This window comes from Lissotriton vulgaris, chromosome 2_1 (genome assembly GCF_964263255.1).
Source record: "Lissotriton vulgaris chromosome 2_1, aLisVul1.2, whole genome shotgun sequence".
Lineage (NCBI taxonomy): Eukaryota > Metazoa > Chordata > Amphibia > Caudata > Salamandridae > Lissotriton > Lissotriton vulgaris.
The window spans coordinates 1,067,200,600-1,067,214,238 of record NC_141687.1 but is presented as its reverse complement, the minus strand read 5'-3'; the positions used below and the strand labels follow the sequence as shown (position 1 = coordinate 1,067,214,238).

The 13,639-nt window shown below is 47.2% G+C and overlaps 1 protein-coding gene across 2 annotated transcripts in view; it reads left to right on the top strand.

The window, feature by feature from the left end:
- The window catches only part of DDX6 (DEAD-box helicase 6), a 214,129-nt gene that overhangs the window by 166,174 nt on the left and 34,316 nt on the right, over positions 1 to 13,639 (top strand). For both annotated transcript variants that reach the window (XM_086956738.1, XM_086956739.1), the window contains exon 12: positions 3,955 to 4,056. In XM_086956738.1, coding sequence (XP_086812864.1) covers positions 3,955 to 4,056 — 102 coding nt within the window. The remainder of the gene's footprint in view (positions 1 to 3,954; positions 4,057 to 13,639) is intronic.

Sequence of the window (13,639 nt, the reverse complement as noted above, 5' to 3'; positions counted from 1 at the left end):
AATCCACACTTTGGACTTCAGCAGGTAAGGGCCTCACTAACTTGAAATCTAGCAATACTGTTTGAATAAACCTTTACTCCCTCTGCTGGCCAAAAAACGAAGAGCACAGACCCTAGTAAATACAGTTTAAACGGCTCACTGAAGCACCTTCGGATGTAGAAAATCCCTGTTGCGGGGGGTGGGGGCAGGGGGGCTGGTCTCACTGGCTTGTGAACACACAATGGTGGCTGGGAGTGCACTGTTTTAACATACAGGTCTTAGCACAGAGCAAAGGAGAAATTTGGAGGGAAAACAGAATTGTCACCAAGGAATGAGAGGGGCAAACTACAGTGGTTGGACTGCAAATCCTGCAATTAAACACTCTAAATGGAGGCAATCATGGGCAAGGAAAAACCACTAGTTTAAAACTCAACACAGGTGATAAAATATGCAATTACAGGCAGGCTAAAACTACAATTTTTAACTAACCACAACAGGCAAAGGACAGTAAACGCAAAGTGAAAATCGTTCTTTAAACAACTTTTTGTTTTGGGAAGAGACAGCACTAGTCTGTCTCCTTACCACTTCCTGGGCTCTGCTCACTGCAATCTGGGGAACAGGTAGGCGGTAACTTACAAGATGGAGAAGGATTTGGGGTTCACCCAGCAAGGCCTTAAGAGGCCTGGGCTGGTGTGAGAGGAGGGCTCAGACTTGCCTGGTAGCTGAATAGCCAATGGTCTGCTGGCCTGGGGGTGGGGGCTGGGCAGCTGCTTCTCATGTTCAGAATCTCCTAGGAGACAGACATGCTCACTCCACACTTAAGACTTCAGCAGGTAAGGGCCTCACTAACTTGAAATCTAACAATACTGTTTGAATAAAACTTTACTCCCCCTGCTGGCCCAAAAAACGAAGTGCACAGGCCCTAGTAAAACAGTTTAAACAGTTCACAGAAGCACCCTCTGATGTAGAAAATTCCCAATCGATTGAACTATTTCTTATTCCAGCCTCAACCAAAACCTTTCTTTCGAGGCTACAGAAAAAATATTGACTTCCTGAGCAATATCCTCTTTTTCTCAGAGCAGATATGCCTCCTGACTGTTAATCTGGCCGTCTAGAAGCATCATGCTACCACCCCCTGCTTCAGCCCCTCCTGATAGAGCAAAAAACTGGACTCTGGGTTGCAAATTTTGTTAAACGGTCACAACCACCATGAAAGTGATCCGTGCTACTGCCTCCTGGGTAGATATGATGGTGCACTCTGGGACTTTATCCAGCACTTTGTAGACTACCTTCCAAGAGACAAAAGGGAGGGCTTCTGGAGATTCTGACTGAAGGCCTCATTTCAATTCATCAGCATCGCAGCAGACTCCTTCCTGTTGGCTTCACATGAATATTGCCATGGTATTGCCTTAAGGTGGCATTCCTGGCTTCACCTAGTCTCTGAAACAAGAGTTGCAGCAAACGATTTTAAGTGTTTTAGGTCTACGTTCGTCGGCAGCCACACTGACTGATATTGCTTGCATGAAGTCTGAAATTGAGAATCTTGAGGCTGTCCGCCCAGAAAGACCAAAAGAGAAAAGGCGTTCCTTCAGGCCATTCCAGCGCTGGTTTAACTATGGGTGTTCAACCCCTCATTGGTGCCAGTCCTCAACCGCTGCAACAGCAGCGACAACAATTTAAAGTGCCCTTCCCAACAACCCACCCAAGGGCAAACCCACAACTGGTGCAAAATCCTGAATTACCCATGCCTCCTTTCTGTTACCCGTTCCGCTAGGGGAAAAGCCTTACACACTTTCTGGCAGTGGCAAGAAATCACAAGACGCCTGGGTTCTGATTATTATTTAAAATGGCTTTTCTGATTGACCAGTCCTCCAAACATTCCACCAAAACCTATCAGCCATCATCAGCACATGCTTTGGGTAGAAGTCAAGATCTTGCTACAGAAGCATACAGTCGAGGTAGTCTCCCACAAACGGGATACAGGCTTTTACTCCAGTTGCTTTCTGGTGAAGAAAACAAAAGACCATTTCAGACCCATTCTCAACTTTAAAGTAGCCAGCAACTGGATTCAGCAAGAAGTTTCGGATGCTGGCATTACATTGCATCAGATCTATCGCTAACTACACCAGGGAATTGTCTCTTCCATAGACTTCCAAGACACTTATTTTCAAGTGTCCATCATGAAGAAAAAGTTCTTGAGGTCTGTAGTGGGGCAGGACTATTATCAATACCAAGTCATTCCATTCGGCCTAAAGTTAGTCCGCTCCCAGAACCTTCTAAGAAATGCATGCAGTAGTTTCTGATCATCTCAGGTGGCACTAAATCTTCAGTCTATCCCAATCATATGATTGTTTAATCAAGGCATCAACTTCACAGGAAGCCCAATGGCATTTCATCTGGACATACAATGCCCCTCAACTGTTGGGTCTTCACATCAGCAACAAGTCAGTCTCTGCACCTTTCCAACACTTGAATAAATGTTGTGGGGGGCTAGGGGTAGGGGTACAGGGCTCATGCCGAAGCTTCACTTTGTTCAACACCAAAACACGCAGCATGCCATGGCAGTGTCAGAGTGTAATGGTGCAGGGCCTTTAAGGATGGCATATTAATTGCTGCAAAACTTAGAGGCCTTCACTGGCCACTGTTCTCTTGGTACCTATGGTAACGTTTACAAGGGGGTTATATATGGCCAGAGTTTCCAATTGGGTTTTGCAACAGTACAGTTTAGGGACAGAACATAAGCCCTGGATACCTGTTTGGCAGGAATCCAGGGTGCACACAAAGTACATCAGCCTTAGGCAAAAAGTGTTTGTGGAGGAAGGGGGGGGGGTCTGGGGCAACCATGCAAAAAGATACTTTACTACATTGAGCAAAGCTTATTTTTCTAAAATTGGTGTGGATATATTTGAGTTATCATGTATTGGTCATTGTGTGCACAACAAATGTCTTGTACTCTTCTGTTAGGCCTAAGGCTGCTCACCCACACTACCATAAATAGAGCACTTTGGGGTTTGCATGGAGACCTTTACACTTCTGGGGGAATACCATATACAAAGCCAGCTCCCTAACCTCTTTACTGCATTGTTGCATTTAATAGTTAGCCTGGTAGTCTATGTTCACAAACCAGGTGAGGGATGATTCCCTCTTTATGTACACTTGAAGGCTTGTGCAGTTTAGTTCTGACTCTTATTTCACTCTTGTCAGGGGTGTAAATCTACAACTGGATCGCTTAACAGAAAATCTCAGGTGGCAGAAAAATAGACTAACCGCAAGCCTGCTTGCATTGCAGAACCAATGCAAACGCTAAACCCCAGCCTTTGTGTGCTTCATGTGTACCGTAAGCTCAGATTAACTCATACAAGGTGGTTTTGCAGGTATGCCTGCCCAGTCCAATAATGTCAGTGAGCATTTAAACACTAATTACCTAAAGTCGGTACAATACACTTTGTGGCCACAACTTTCACTATCCTTGCTTTCTAAGTGCTACTTTCAGATCATATTAGCTGGTTAGGCTCCTTGCATCTGTGCCCTTTGTACCATTCAGTCTGATCTACCTGGCTAAGCGTTCAACAGCATGCAGGCTACAGCATGACTGGTCAAGTGAGTAGAATGTTGGTTGGGTCTTTTTCCTGATGTGTTGGGTGTTTCCAGGCAAGAGTCACGTTGAAACTTTACATGTGAGAAATGCTGCCTGGTGAAGAGATGTAGTCTAACTTTTGCCTTCCACACTTCACATGCCAGATGTCTGCCCCACCCAACTCCCCAGGAATAGTTCATAGGTTTGTAATGCGAAGAGAGCTATGTACAAAGGCTACCTAGCCCTATTTGTTAAGTTATGTGGCTTAAACTTTAATTTATTGTGGTCATTATTTTGCACATCACAAGCATATAATTAAATCAACCATTGGTGAATGTAGTTCCACCAGTTGTTTAGCATGGTGTTTCTCCACCTTGAATTGTGAATCTCCATTGCAGATTTGTTTACCAGAGGTATTGATATCCAAGCTGTGAATGTGGTGATCAACTTTGACTTCCCAAAGCTTGCAGAGACGTATCTCCATCGTATTGGCAGATCAGGTAAGGAAGAAAACCTGTCCCAATCAGTCATTTACATTTGTTCCAGTGAATTCCGTGGTGTCCTTGCGGTTGGTGGTGGTGGGGGTGAGGTTTATTTTGAAACCTTACGATCGAGGCATATGAGCTGCCGATTGTACACTTAGCATTAGATCGCCACCTGGTGTTGGGCTCGGATGATTGCATGTTGTCCTCTTGGAAGAAGTCTTTGTAGTCACGAGATAGGTGACTCCTCCCTTGGACGATAGCGCGCATGGGCATCGGCTCCATCCTTAGATTTTTTTCCGCCACTGGGTTCGAAGGTGGTGTCCAAGCTCATCAGATCCAACATGAAGATGATTCTGATAGCTCCAGACTGGCCACAGCAGTGGTGGTACCCGGACCGTCTTCATCTGTCTGTACTCCCACACAGGAGACTACCTTGCAGGCCGGACCTAATGACCAAGATGGGCGGGAGGATTCTTCATCCCAACCTTCCCTCACTGAACTTGGCAGCATGGCTTCTGAGGTCCTGCAATACGGACATTTGAAACTGCCTCCAGATTGCATTGACATTTTAAGAGGCTAAAAGACCCTTCACAAGAGCGTCATATGAGTTCAAGTGGAAGAGGTTCTTTCTTTGGTGTAGAGAACATCCCTTCGATCCTACGAAGGGACAGGAGGATTGCATTCTTCCTTACCTTCTATACTGAGCAAGATCTGGGTTAAAGTATTCTTCTATCAGGGTGCATTTGTTAGCCATTATGGCATACAGGAAGTCACCTAGCCAACCCTCCTTTTTCCAAATGCAGGCGGTCAAGGACTTCTTACAGGGGTTGAAGAAGGTTTATCCCCCTGTTCGAAACCCTTCTCCATGGGAGTCGAACCTGGTATTATCTAAGTTATTGGGCCCACCTTTTGAGCCCATTCACAGGGCCTCTTTACAGCATTTGTCTTAGAAGGCCGCTTTTCTGGTAGCCATTACATCAGCGCACAGAGTAAGCGAAATCCAAGCGCTATGTATGAAAGAACCTAACACTGTTTTCCTCCATAAGTGTTCTTCAGGGCTCACTCGTCTTTCCTCCCTAAGGTTGTCTGAGTTTTATATTAATCAGTCCCTTTCCCTTCCATCCTTTTTTCCAAACCCCGTGACCCCTGCTGAGCTGTCACTACATTCCTTGGACCTCAGAAGGGTGCTTAAATTCTACTTGGAGAGTACCAAGGGCATAAGAAAGACGGATCAGTTATGTCAATTATGGCGCCATGAGAACAGGCTTCCCAGCCGCTAAGAGATCCATTTCCAGATGGATCGTATCCTGCATTAGCTTGGCTTATCAACTGGCAAAAAGACCCTTACTGTTGTCGCTTAAGGCGCATTCCACTAGGGGGAAAGCGGCCACAGTGGCTTTCTTGCGTGATGTTCCCATGTCAGAAATTTGCAAGGCTGCAACCTGGAGATCGGTTCATACCTTTACGAGGCATTACTGCCTAGAATCCGATTCCAGGGCTGATACTCAAGTGGGCCAAGCCTCCTTGAGGAATCTGGATAGCCAACTATCTGTCCAAGCTTAGTTCTTCTAAGCTTATTGGTTATATTACTGTTTTGCTTCTTTGCCCGCAGGGAGATGAGGTGAGGCTCACTATTCTAGTCTAATGCTTATGACTATTGATGAGGATCCCCTGGAAGAGAAGGATTAGTTACTTACCTGTAATCCTAGTTCCCTTCCAGGAGTATCCTCATCAGTCATAAGCAACCCTCCCACCTCCCCAGGCAAAGGACTTTTCTGTTTGGAAATATTGTTAATTCTTTGTGCCATGGCTTTTTTCAGTATCCGCAAAGAACTACTAACTTAACTGTCACCCCTGAAGCATGATGGGAAGCTGGGGGTCAGGAGTGCCTTAAAGGCACAGTGCCAGTTTATCTCTGTTGCTGTTAGCTTTTCAGTCTTTTTAGACTGTGGTTTGCAATGCAGCCTGGGAGCTGTCTATGCTTTCAGTTCCTTATGAGATTTTCTGCGGTCTGCTGAGCATTAAAACAGTTTCAAAACATGTTTTATTGTTTTTCCCTATTTCTTCATGTTATGATGGGAAGTCCTTATAGCATGATTCAGCTCTGATGTGGATGAGGCTACAGTGTATATGTGTATATATATATATATATATATATATATATATATATATATATATATATATATATATATATATTCAACCCCTGCGGTAGACTTTTTTACGCATGGAACGGCTACAAAGCCTGAGATCAAATATACAGACAGGACCGGACAACAAACATACCAAACCCTCCAAGAGCAGGAGGAGGAAGAACAGAAGTTGGGGAAGACATGGCCCAAAAAACCAAACCCACATACAGATGCAACAGGAGGGGATAAACCCCACACCCACAGCGAAAAACAGTTCTAAATCTATCAAATATGGATTTGACGGCTGAAGAACTAAAAACTTTAGAATTGAAACTCATTTTGTAAGGAGACTAATTTTAATTACACAGACACCAGGATAGACCTAGATCACTTCACTCAAACTTAACAAGTACTTTGCAAACCAAAAAGACAGAACACTAGATCTACATGAAAAACAGACTAACCAAAGACCATCTAGTGCATTGACTGTAGAGGACTGTGATTTCCTGAGAGATATGACAGAGGTAGAGCTGGGCTTGGAGGAAGGAGTGTTGAGCAACACACAAGCAGCAGCCTATGCTAATTTTCAATCTATGCATCAGAACCCTCCCCATTTAGACCAAAATCAGTTTTCTACCCACCCATGCCTAAAGACAACATAGATGTGTTCGCAGAAAGGGTGATCAAAGATCTGAAAAACCTGGCTTTGGAAAGCAGTACAAATTTCCATTAAAAAATCGAAATGAAAGAGTGATGGACAAAATAAAACCACGCCAAGACATTGTAATCCGCAGTGCCGATAAAGGAGGGAACATAGTCCTATGGCCGTTAGACATATACAATCATGAAGCCATGCAACAACTCCAAGATAGACAATGCTATATAAGAATCAACAGCTCCAACCATGCCAACATCAAAGATACTACACGAGCCTGTACAATTGGAGGAGGAGCAAAGGCCTCTTAACCAAGCCAGAACTTAATTTCCTGAAAAATGACCATCCAATAACCCCGGAACTCTATCTACTACCGAAGGTCCATAAAAACATTGACTGTCCCCCTGGCAGACCCATCATCTCGGCCATAGGAAGTCTCTTTGAGAATACTGGTAAATACATAGATTTCTTTTAACAACCTTTGGTACAGGCGCGAACAGCTTTTCTAAAAGACTCTGGGGATTTTCTGTCTAAAATTGATGACTTAGCATGGCAACCTGATTTTATATTTGTTACATTGGACGTTTAAAGCCTATATATCAGCATCAGACACTCAGATGGTTTAAATGCAATGAAATATATTTTTTGGGTAGTCGCAATATCACACTACACCAACATACCATGATGCTGGTCCAAATGGCCGAATGGTGCTTGGCAAACAACACTTTCACATTTAACAAACTCCTGTACCAACAGACCCAAGGCACGGCCATGGGATGGGTACCTGCTTTGCCCCCAGCTATGCAAATTTGCTTATGGGCTGGTGGGAGGAGCAAGTACTCATGGCCCAACACATCCACACATACCTCAACCACATTGTTTTATATAAGGTACATAGATGACATCTTTATGGTGTGGAAGGGGACGGAGGAAGGTGCATTTGATTTTGTCAAAGCCATAAATGAAAACAGTCTGAACCTTAAGTTCACATGCACCACAGACACCACCAGAATCACATTTCTAGACCTAGAGGTTTTTCAGATAGATGGAAGAATAGAATCCAGAACATACAGAAAGGAGACAGCGGATAATACAATATTATCCAGTATTTGGGTGTCTTTCATAGATTCACATGCCTGAATCATTCCCCGTCGTCGAGACGGGAGCCTCCGGTATATAAAAAAGTAATGTCCTAAGACATACATAAAAAAAATAGGCCTAAGGGTCTCACCTTAGTGTCCTATCTAGGTCCTTATGTAGGAAGGACCAAACAGAGTAGGCTCCAGGGTCCCACCTTGGTAGCCTATCTGTGTCCTTTTGTAAAAAAGGACCAAAGTAAAAGGAACAACCAATCAGCTACAACCTCCCTCTAGAACCTTCCTGTGAGGAGCCTCAGTCTCTCAGATTTTCTACCGCACGTTGTGCTAGGGAGTCTCCACCTGAGTTCTCCTCAGGAATCTTGATTTTTCATCTAAATTCGATAGTTTCTCGACTTCTTTGCTATGGCTGATAGCAAAAAGAAAGGACTTTTTCGAGCCTGTGCCTCTTGTGGCAAGAAGAGGCTTCACGTGGATGATCAACATGAGACCTGTTTATACTGTCTCTACCCTCACCACCAGGCCAAGGACTGCAGAATATGTTGTACTTTCTCCCATAAAACCCAGAAGGACCGGGAAGGACGACTTCTGATATGGCTGAACAGACTTAAAAACAGGCCAGAAGGCGACTTGGTTTCTGAAGGTGAGAGCATGTCTGGCGCCTCGCAGTTTTCCTTGAAGAGGCCTAGGGTTTCCTCGCCTGGCTCCTCAGACACCCCTCCTAAGAAGGCCAAAAAGTCTTCAGAGGGCAAGCCTACCGTGTCTGGCAAGGACCTTCCTGTCCCCAGGAAGCAGTCGCTGATTACAACGACGATGACAACGTCGACTACCTCCTCAGCGCTGAAAACCGTCTCTACGTCGACGACAACAGTGTCGACGACGACGGCCTCGTCGGCGTCTTCCTCGTCGACCAAAACGACACCTTCATCGTCGACGAGTAGACCGCTTTCATCCACTGTTCCCTCGACGACTAGGAGTACGTCGTCGACGACAAGGCCGATGACGAAGACATTGTCGACGACACCGTCGACGAAAGCCGCGACGTTGACGAAGCCTCCATCGTCGACGAGGAGCACCCCGTCGACTACGACTAAGCCGTCGACGACGTTAAAGTTATCGACGGCGAAGACACCGTCGACGACGGACATACCGTCGACGAAGAGTAAAATTCCGTCGACGACGGAAAGCTCTTTGGTGACGCCATCGTCACAGGCGTCGATGGCAACTGGTGCCTGGAAGGAGTCTGAGCTCCTCTCACATGCTATGGATGCCCAAACATCCCATGTTACAATCAGAATTACCAAAAAGCCGATTACACCGGAGATGACATCACCTAGTAAGGTGCAGCAACTAACACCATCCTGCTTCTTACAGGACCAAGAAATGGATGAGGAACCATTTACACAGGCCACTAGCCCTTCGGAACTGGTACTTAAGTGCCAGAGTACCGACGAAGAGCAGGATGTTGAGGAACCTGTGACTCCAGATGTCCATACTCGGGTTCACACACAAGTGACACCAATGGTGTGCCTGCCAGCATCCTTAGTTTCGGACTTGCGTTTCCTCATACAAGACTACAAAGAGCGGTTTCCAGGAAAGGCCACTCCTGTTGCTCCTCCAACTCCGCAGGTAACTGTGCCTGTACCATGGCATAAGCCCCCTCCTCTGGTGCTTCCTAGAACTCAAGATCCAGCACAAGACCCCATCTCGTCCGATGACGATGAGAGGGACCATGAAGAAGGGGAAGTCCGCGACGACACAGACCCGGACGCCGACCAAGACTATGTCACTCACTCTCCAGCCTCTCCGGAGCCGCAGTCTTCGGAGTCTCCACCCGCAGACATTAGAGGTTTCCATAACCTCATGGAAAGGGCAGCCAAAAGGTTCCATATGTCCATGGAAACACAGGAGACTGAATGTTTCCTCTATGATTTTAAAGAACCAACGAAGAAAACAACAAGATCGATCCCGATCATTGACTACCTACTGAAACAGGGCAAACAACTCATGCAGTCTCCAGCTTCCCTGCAGGTAGTAGTGCCCAGACTTGACAAAAAATATAAAGCTACATCATCGGCTCCAGCATGCCTCACGGGTCACCCCAAGGCGGACTCCGTGGTTACTCAGGCGGCGCAGAAGAATTCGCGAAACCCTGCATCCCCCTTATCAACTCCACCTGATAAAGAAGGCAGGAAGCTGGATGCTGTCGGAAAACGTTTTTCCACCACGTCTGCGACGACGGTGAAGATCGCCAACTCTATTGCTCTTCTGGGACGCTACAACCGTCAACTCTGGGCGGACATCGCGCCCTACCTTGCTGACCTTCCAGAGGATTTGAAAGCGGAGGCGCACTCGCTTCTCCTCGAAGCCCAAACTTCGGCTTCGGAATTGATCGACTGTGCCATCGACGTAGCCATGACTGGCTTCAGACAGTTGGCAGGCGCCGCTGTTCTAAGACGTCAAGGTTGGCTTAAGGCCACCTCTTTCAGACAGGAGGTCCAAACCAAAATAATTGATATGCCGTATGACGGCGAACATCTTTTCGGCGAAAAGATCGATGAAGCCCTCACCGCAATCAAGAAGGACACCGATACAGCCAGAGCTCTGGGTACTCTACAATCTCGTAATCAGTCCTTTCGTACCAACAGAGGAAGAGGACAATCCTCTTTCAGAGGTTCCTACCAAAACAAGTCCTCCTATTCGTACTCACAGGGCAAGATGCAGTTCCAACAGCGTCAAAACCAGTCGGGACGTCAAACCTCCTACAACAAATCGTCCTACAGAGGAAAAGGACAGAAGAGACCCACAGGCAATCGCCAGTGACTCTATCAATTGGCCAGCCCCTCCACCATCACATTCTTTCCGGCTTGGAGAAAAACTCTCTTTTTTCCTACAAAATTGGTGGCAAATGTAACGGACCGGTGGGTTCTAAAACTTCTTCAATTCGGCCACTCACTGGAATTCCTCTCAAATCCCCCACCGACACCACCTGTCAAGAGCCCTCACAGACACCTACGGCTGCTTCTTCAAGAAATAGCTTCCATGCTTTAAAAGGGCGCAATAGAAAAAGTTCCACACGCCCAAAAGGGGGAGGGGTTCTTTTCCCACTTCTTCCTAATTCACAAAAAGGGCAAGAAATGGAGACCGATCCTCGACCTTAGGGCACTCAATGTGTTCCTAAAGAAACAGTCGTTCAGTATGGTCACGCTACAAGAGATCCTGGGACTTCTGGAAAAAGGCGACTACATGACATCACTAGATCTTCAGGACGCCTATTATCACATCCCTATCCTCAAAGGACACAGGAAGTACCTCAGATTCGCAGTAGCAGGAGTCCACTACCAATTCCGTGTTCTCCCGTTCGGCCTCAAATCTGCCCCACGGATCTTTACAAAATGCCTTTCTCCTGTCGCAGCCTTTCTTCGCCAACAGGGACACCAGGTCTTCCCATACCTGGACGACTGGCTGGTAAAGGCTCCGTCGACAGCAGCCGCAGCCGCATCTTCCAGCGCCTGTCTGCATCTTTTCCGCCAATTAGGCCTGACCCTCAACAAAGAGAAGTCATCGCTGAAACCAAGCAAAGTCATCACTTTCCTTGGAGCTACCCTGGACACGGAACGCGCAAGAGCCTTCCCATCACAGGAGAGAAAATCGAAACTTATCTCCTTAGCCAAGTTAGTGGCATCCAAAAAGACTGACTGTCCGTATCTTCAAGTCGCTCCTCGGCATGATGTCGTCATGCATTCTGCTCATCCCGCACTGCCGCCTAAAAATGCGTCCCCTTAAGGAAGAACTGACAAGGCAGTGGACACAAGCTGCGGGATCCTTCGAGGACCGCATACGAATCACCCAATCTATAGTCAACAATTTACAATGGTGGAGGTCGACCAAACACCTGTCGCAGGGACTGCCGTTCCTGCTTCCGGCGCAACCACATATAGTCACCACGGACGCATCCTTAGAGGGTTGGGGTGCAGTCCTGCAAGAACTACAGATCAACGGCAAATGGACGCCGCAGGAATCCAAACTCCATATCAACATTCTGGAGCTAAGGGCAGTTTTCCTGGCGCTCCAATCGTTCCTCCCACGCATCCGAAACTCCCCAGTGCTCGTCAGGACAGACAACACCACGACGATGCACTACCTGAACAAACAGAGGGACGCGTTCTCTCTCTCTCTCTCTCTCTCTCTCTCTCTCTCTCTCTCTCTCTCTCTCTCTCTCTCGAATCTCAGAAAGTCTGGAACTGGCTCCTCCAACATGGCATAACACTCAAAGCCGAATAAGTTCCGGGCAAAGACAATGTCCTAGCGGACGCCCTGAGCAGAGAACAGTCTCTATCCCACGAATGGGAGCTGGATACGGGAGCGGTGGACTACATCTTCGCGACGTGGGGAACACCACAGATAGACCTCTTTGCCACCAGGGAGAACGCCAAATGCCCAAGCTTCGCAAGCAGGCTTCCCCAACCAGGAACACTAGGGAATGCATTTTCCATAGCTTGGCGGAACGTGTTTGCTTACGCCTTTCCGCCATTCCCACTGATACCCAGGCTAATCAGGAAGATGAAATCGGAGCCCTGCACCCTGATCCTCATCGCCCCATCCTGGCCGAGGCAGCATTGGTACACGGAACTTCATCACCGGTCTATCCAACCACCTCTTCGCCTACACAGTCATCCGACCCTGCTCACAATGTCCCAAGGACAGTTTCTCCACCTGAACCTGGGCCCTCTGAAGTTATCAGCCTGGCTCCTGAATACCGCGAATTCAGCCACCTGAACATTCCGCAGGAGTGTAGAGATGTCCTGGCTAACGCTAGAGCTGACAGCACTAAAAAGACCTATTCTCTCAAATGGAAACGCTTCTGTGTCTGGTGTGCGAAAGAAGGTCTACACCCTTTCCATGTCACCCCACAGCAACTGCTGCCATATCTACTACACCTGGCGCAGTCAGGACTTGCCCATGCGTCCATCAAGGTTCACCTGGCAGCAATATCTAGGTTCACTAGAACTTCTGAGGGTCCTTCCCTGTGGGCGGACAGGCTCATCAAACAATTCCTGAAGGGCCTTTTCAGGTCCTTTCCTAGGCCAAAACCTGTCCCTCCGTCATGGCAACTCAACGTGGTCCTTCACCAACTGATGAAGCATCCCTTCGAGCCTATCCACAAAACGGATATCAAATTCCTGTCGTGGAAGACAGCCCTCCTCCTGGCCCTAACCTCAGCCAGAAGGGTCGGTGAATTGCAAGCCCTCTCCATCCAAGACCCTTTCTTACAATTCAAAGAGGACAGAGTCATCCTGCGTACTAACCCACGATTCATACCCAAAGTCCCATCGGACTTCCATCTAAATGAGCCCGTGGTTCTCAAATCGTTCTTTCCGAACCCATCTACTTCGGCTGAGAGAACGCTGCATTCTTTAGACCTTAAGAGATGCCTCAAATTCTATCTTGACAGAACAAGACAATTCAGGAAATCATCCCAACTCTTCGTCGCATTCAGCAGACCAAGGAAGGGCATGCCCTTAACAAAACGAAAGTATATCAAGGTGGATCTCTTCAGCGATAACTTTCTGCCATGACAAGGCTGGGCGACCTTTGGACTCACGGGCCAAAGCCCACTCCACCAGAGCCATGTCCACGGCACTGTTTGCTGGAGTGCCACTCCTGGACATCTGTAGAGCGGCGACCTGGAAGTCCCCGCATACCTTCACCAGGCA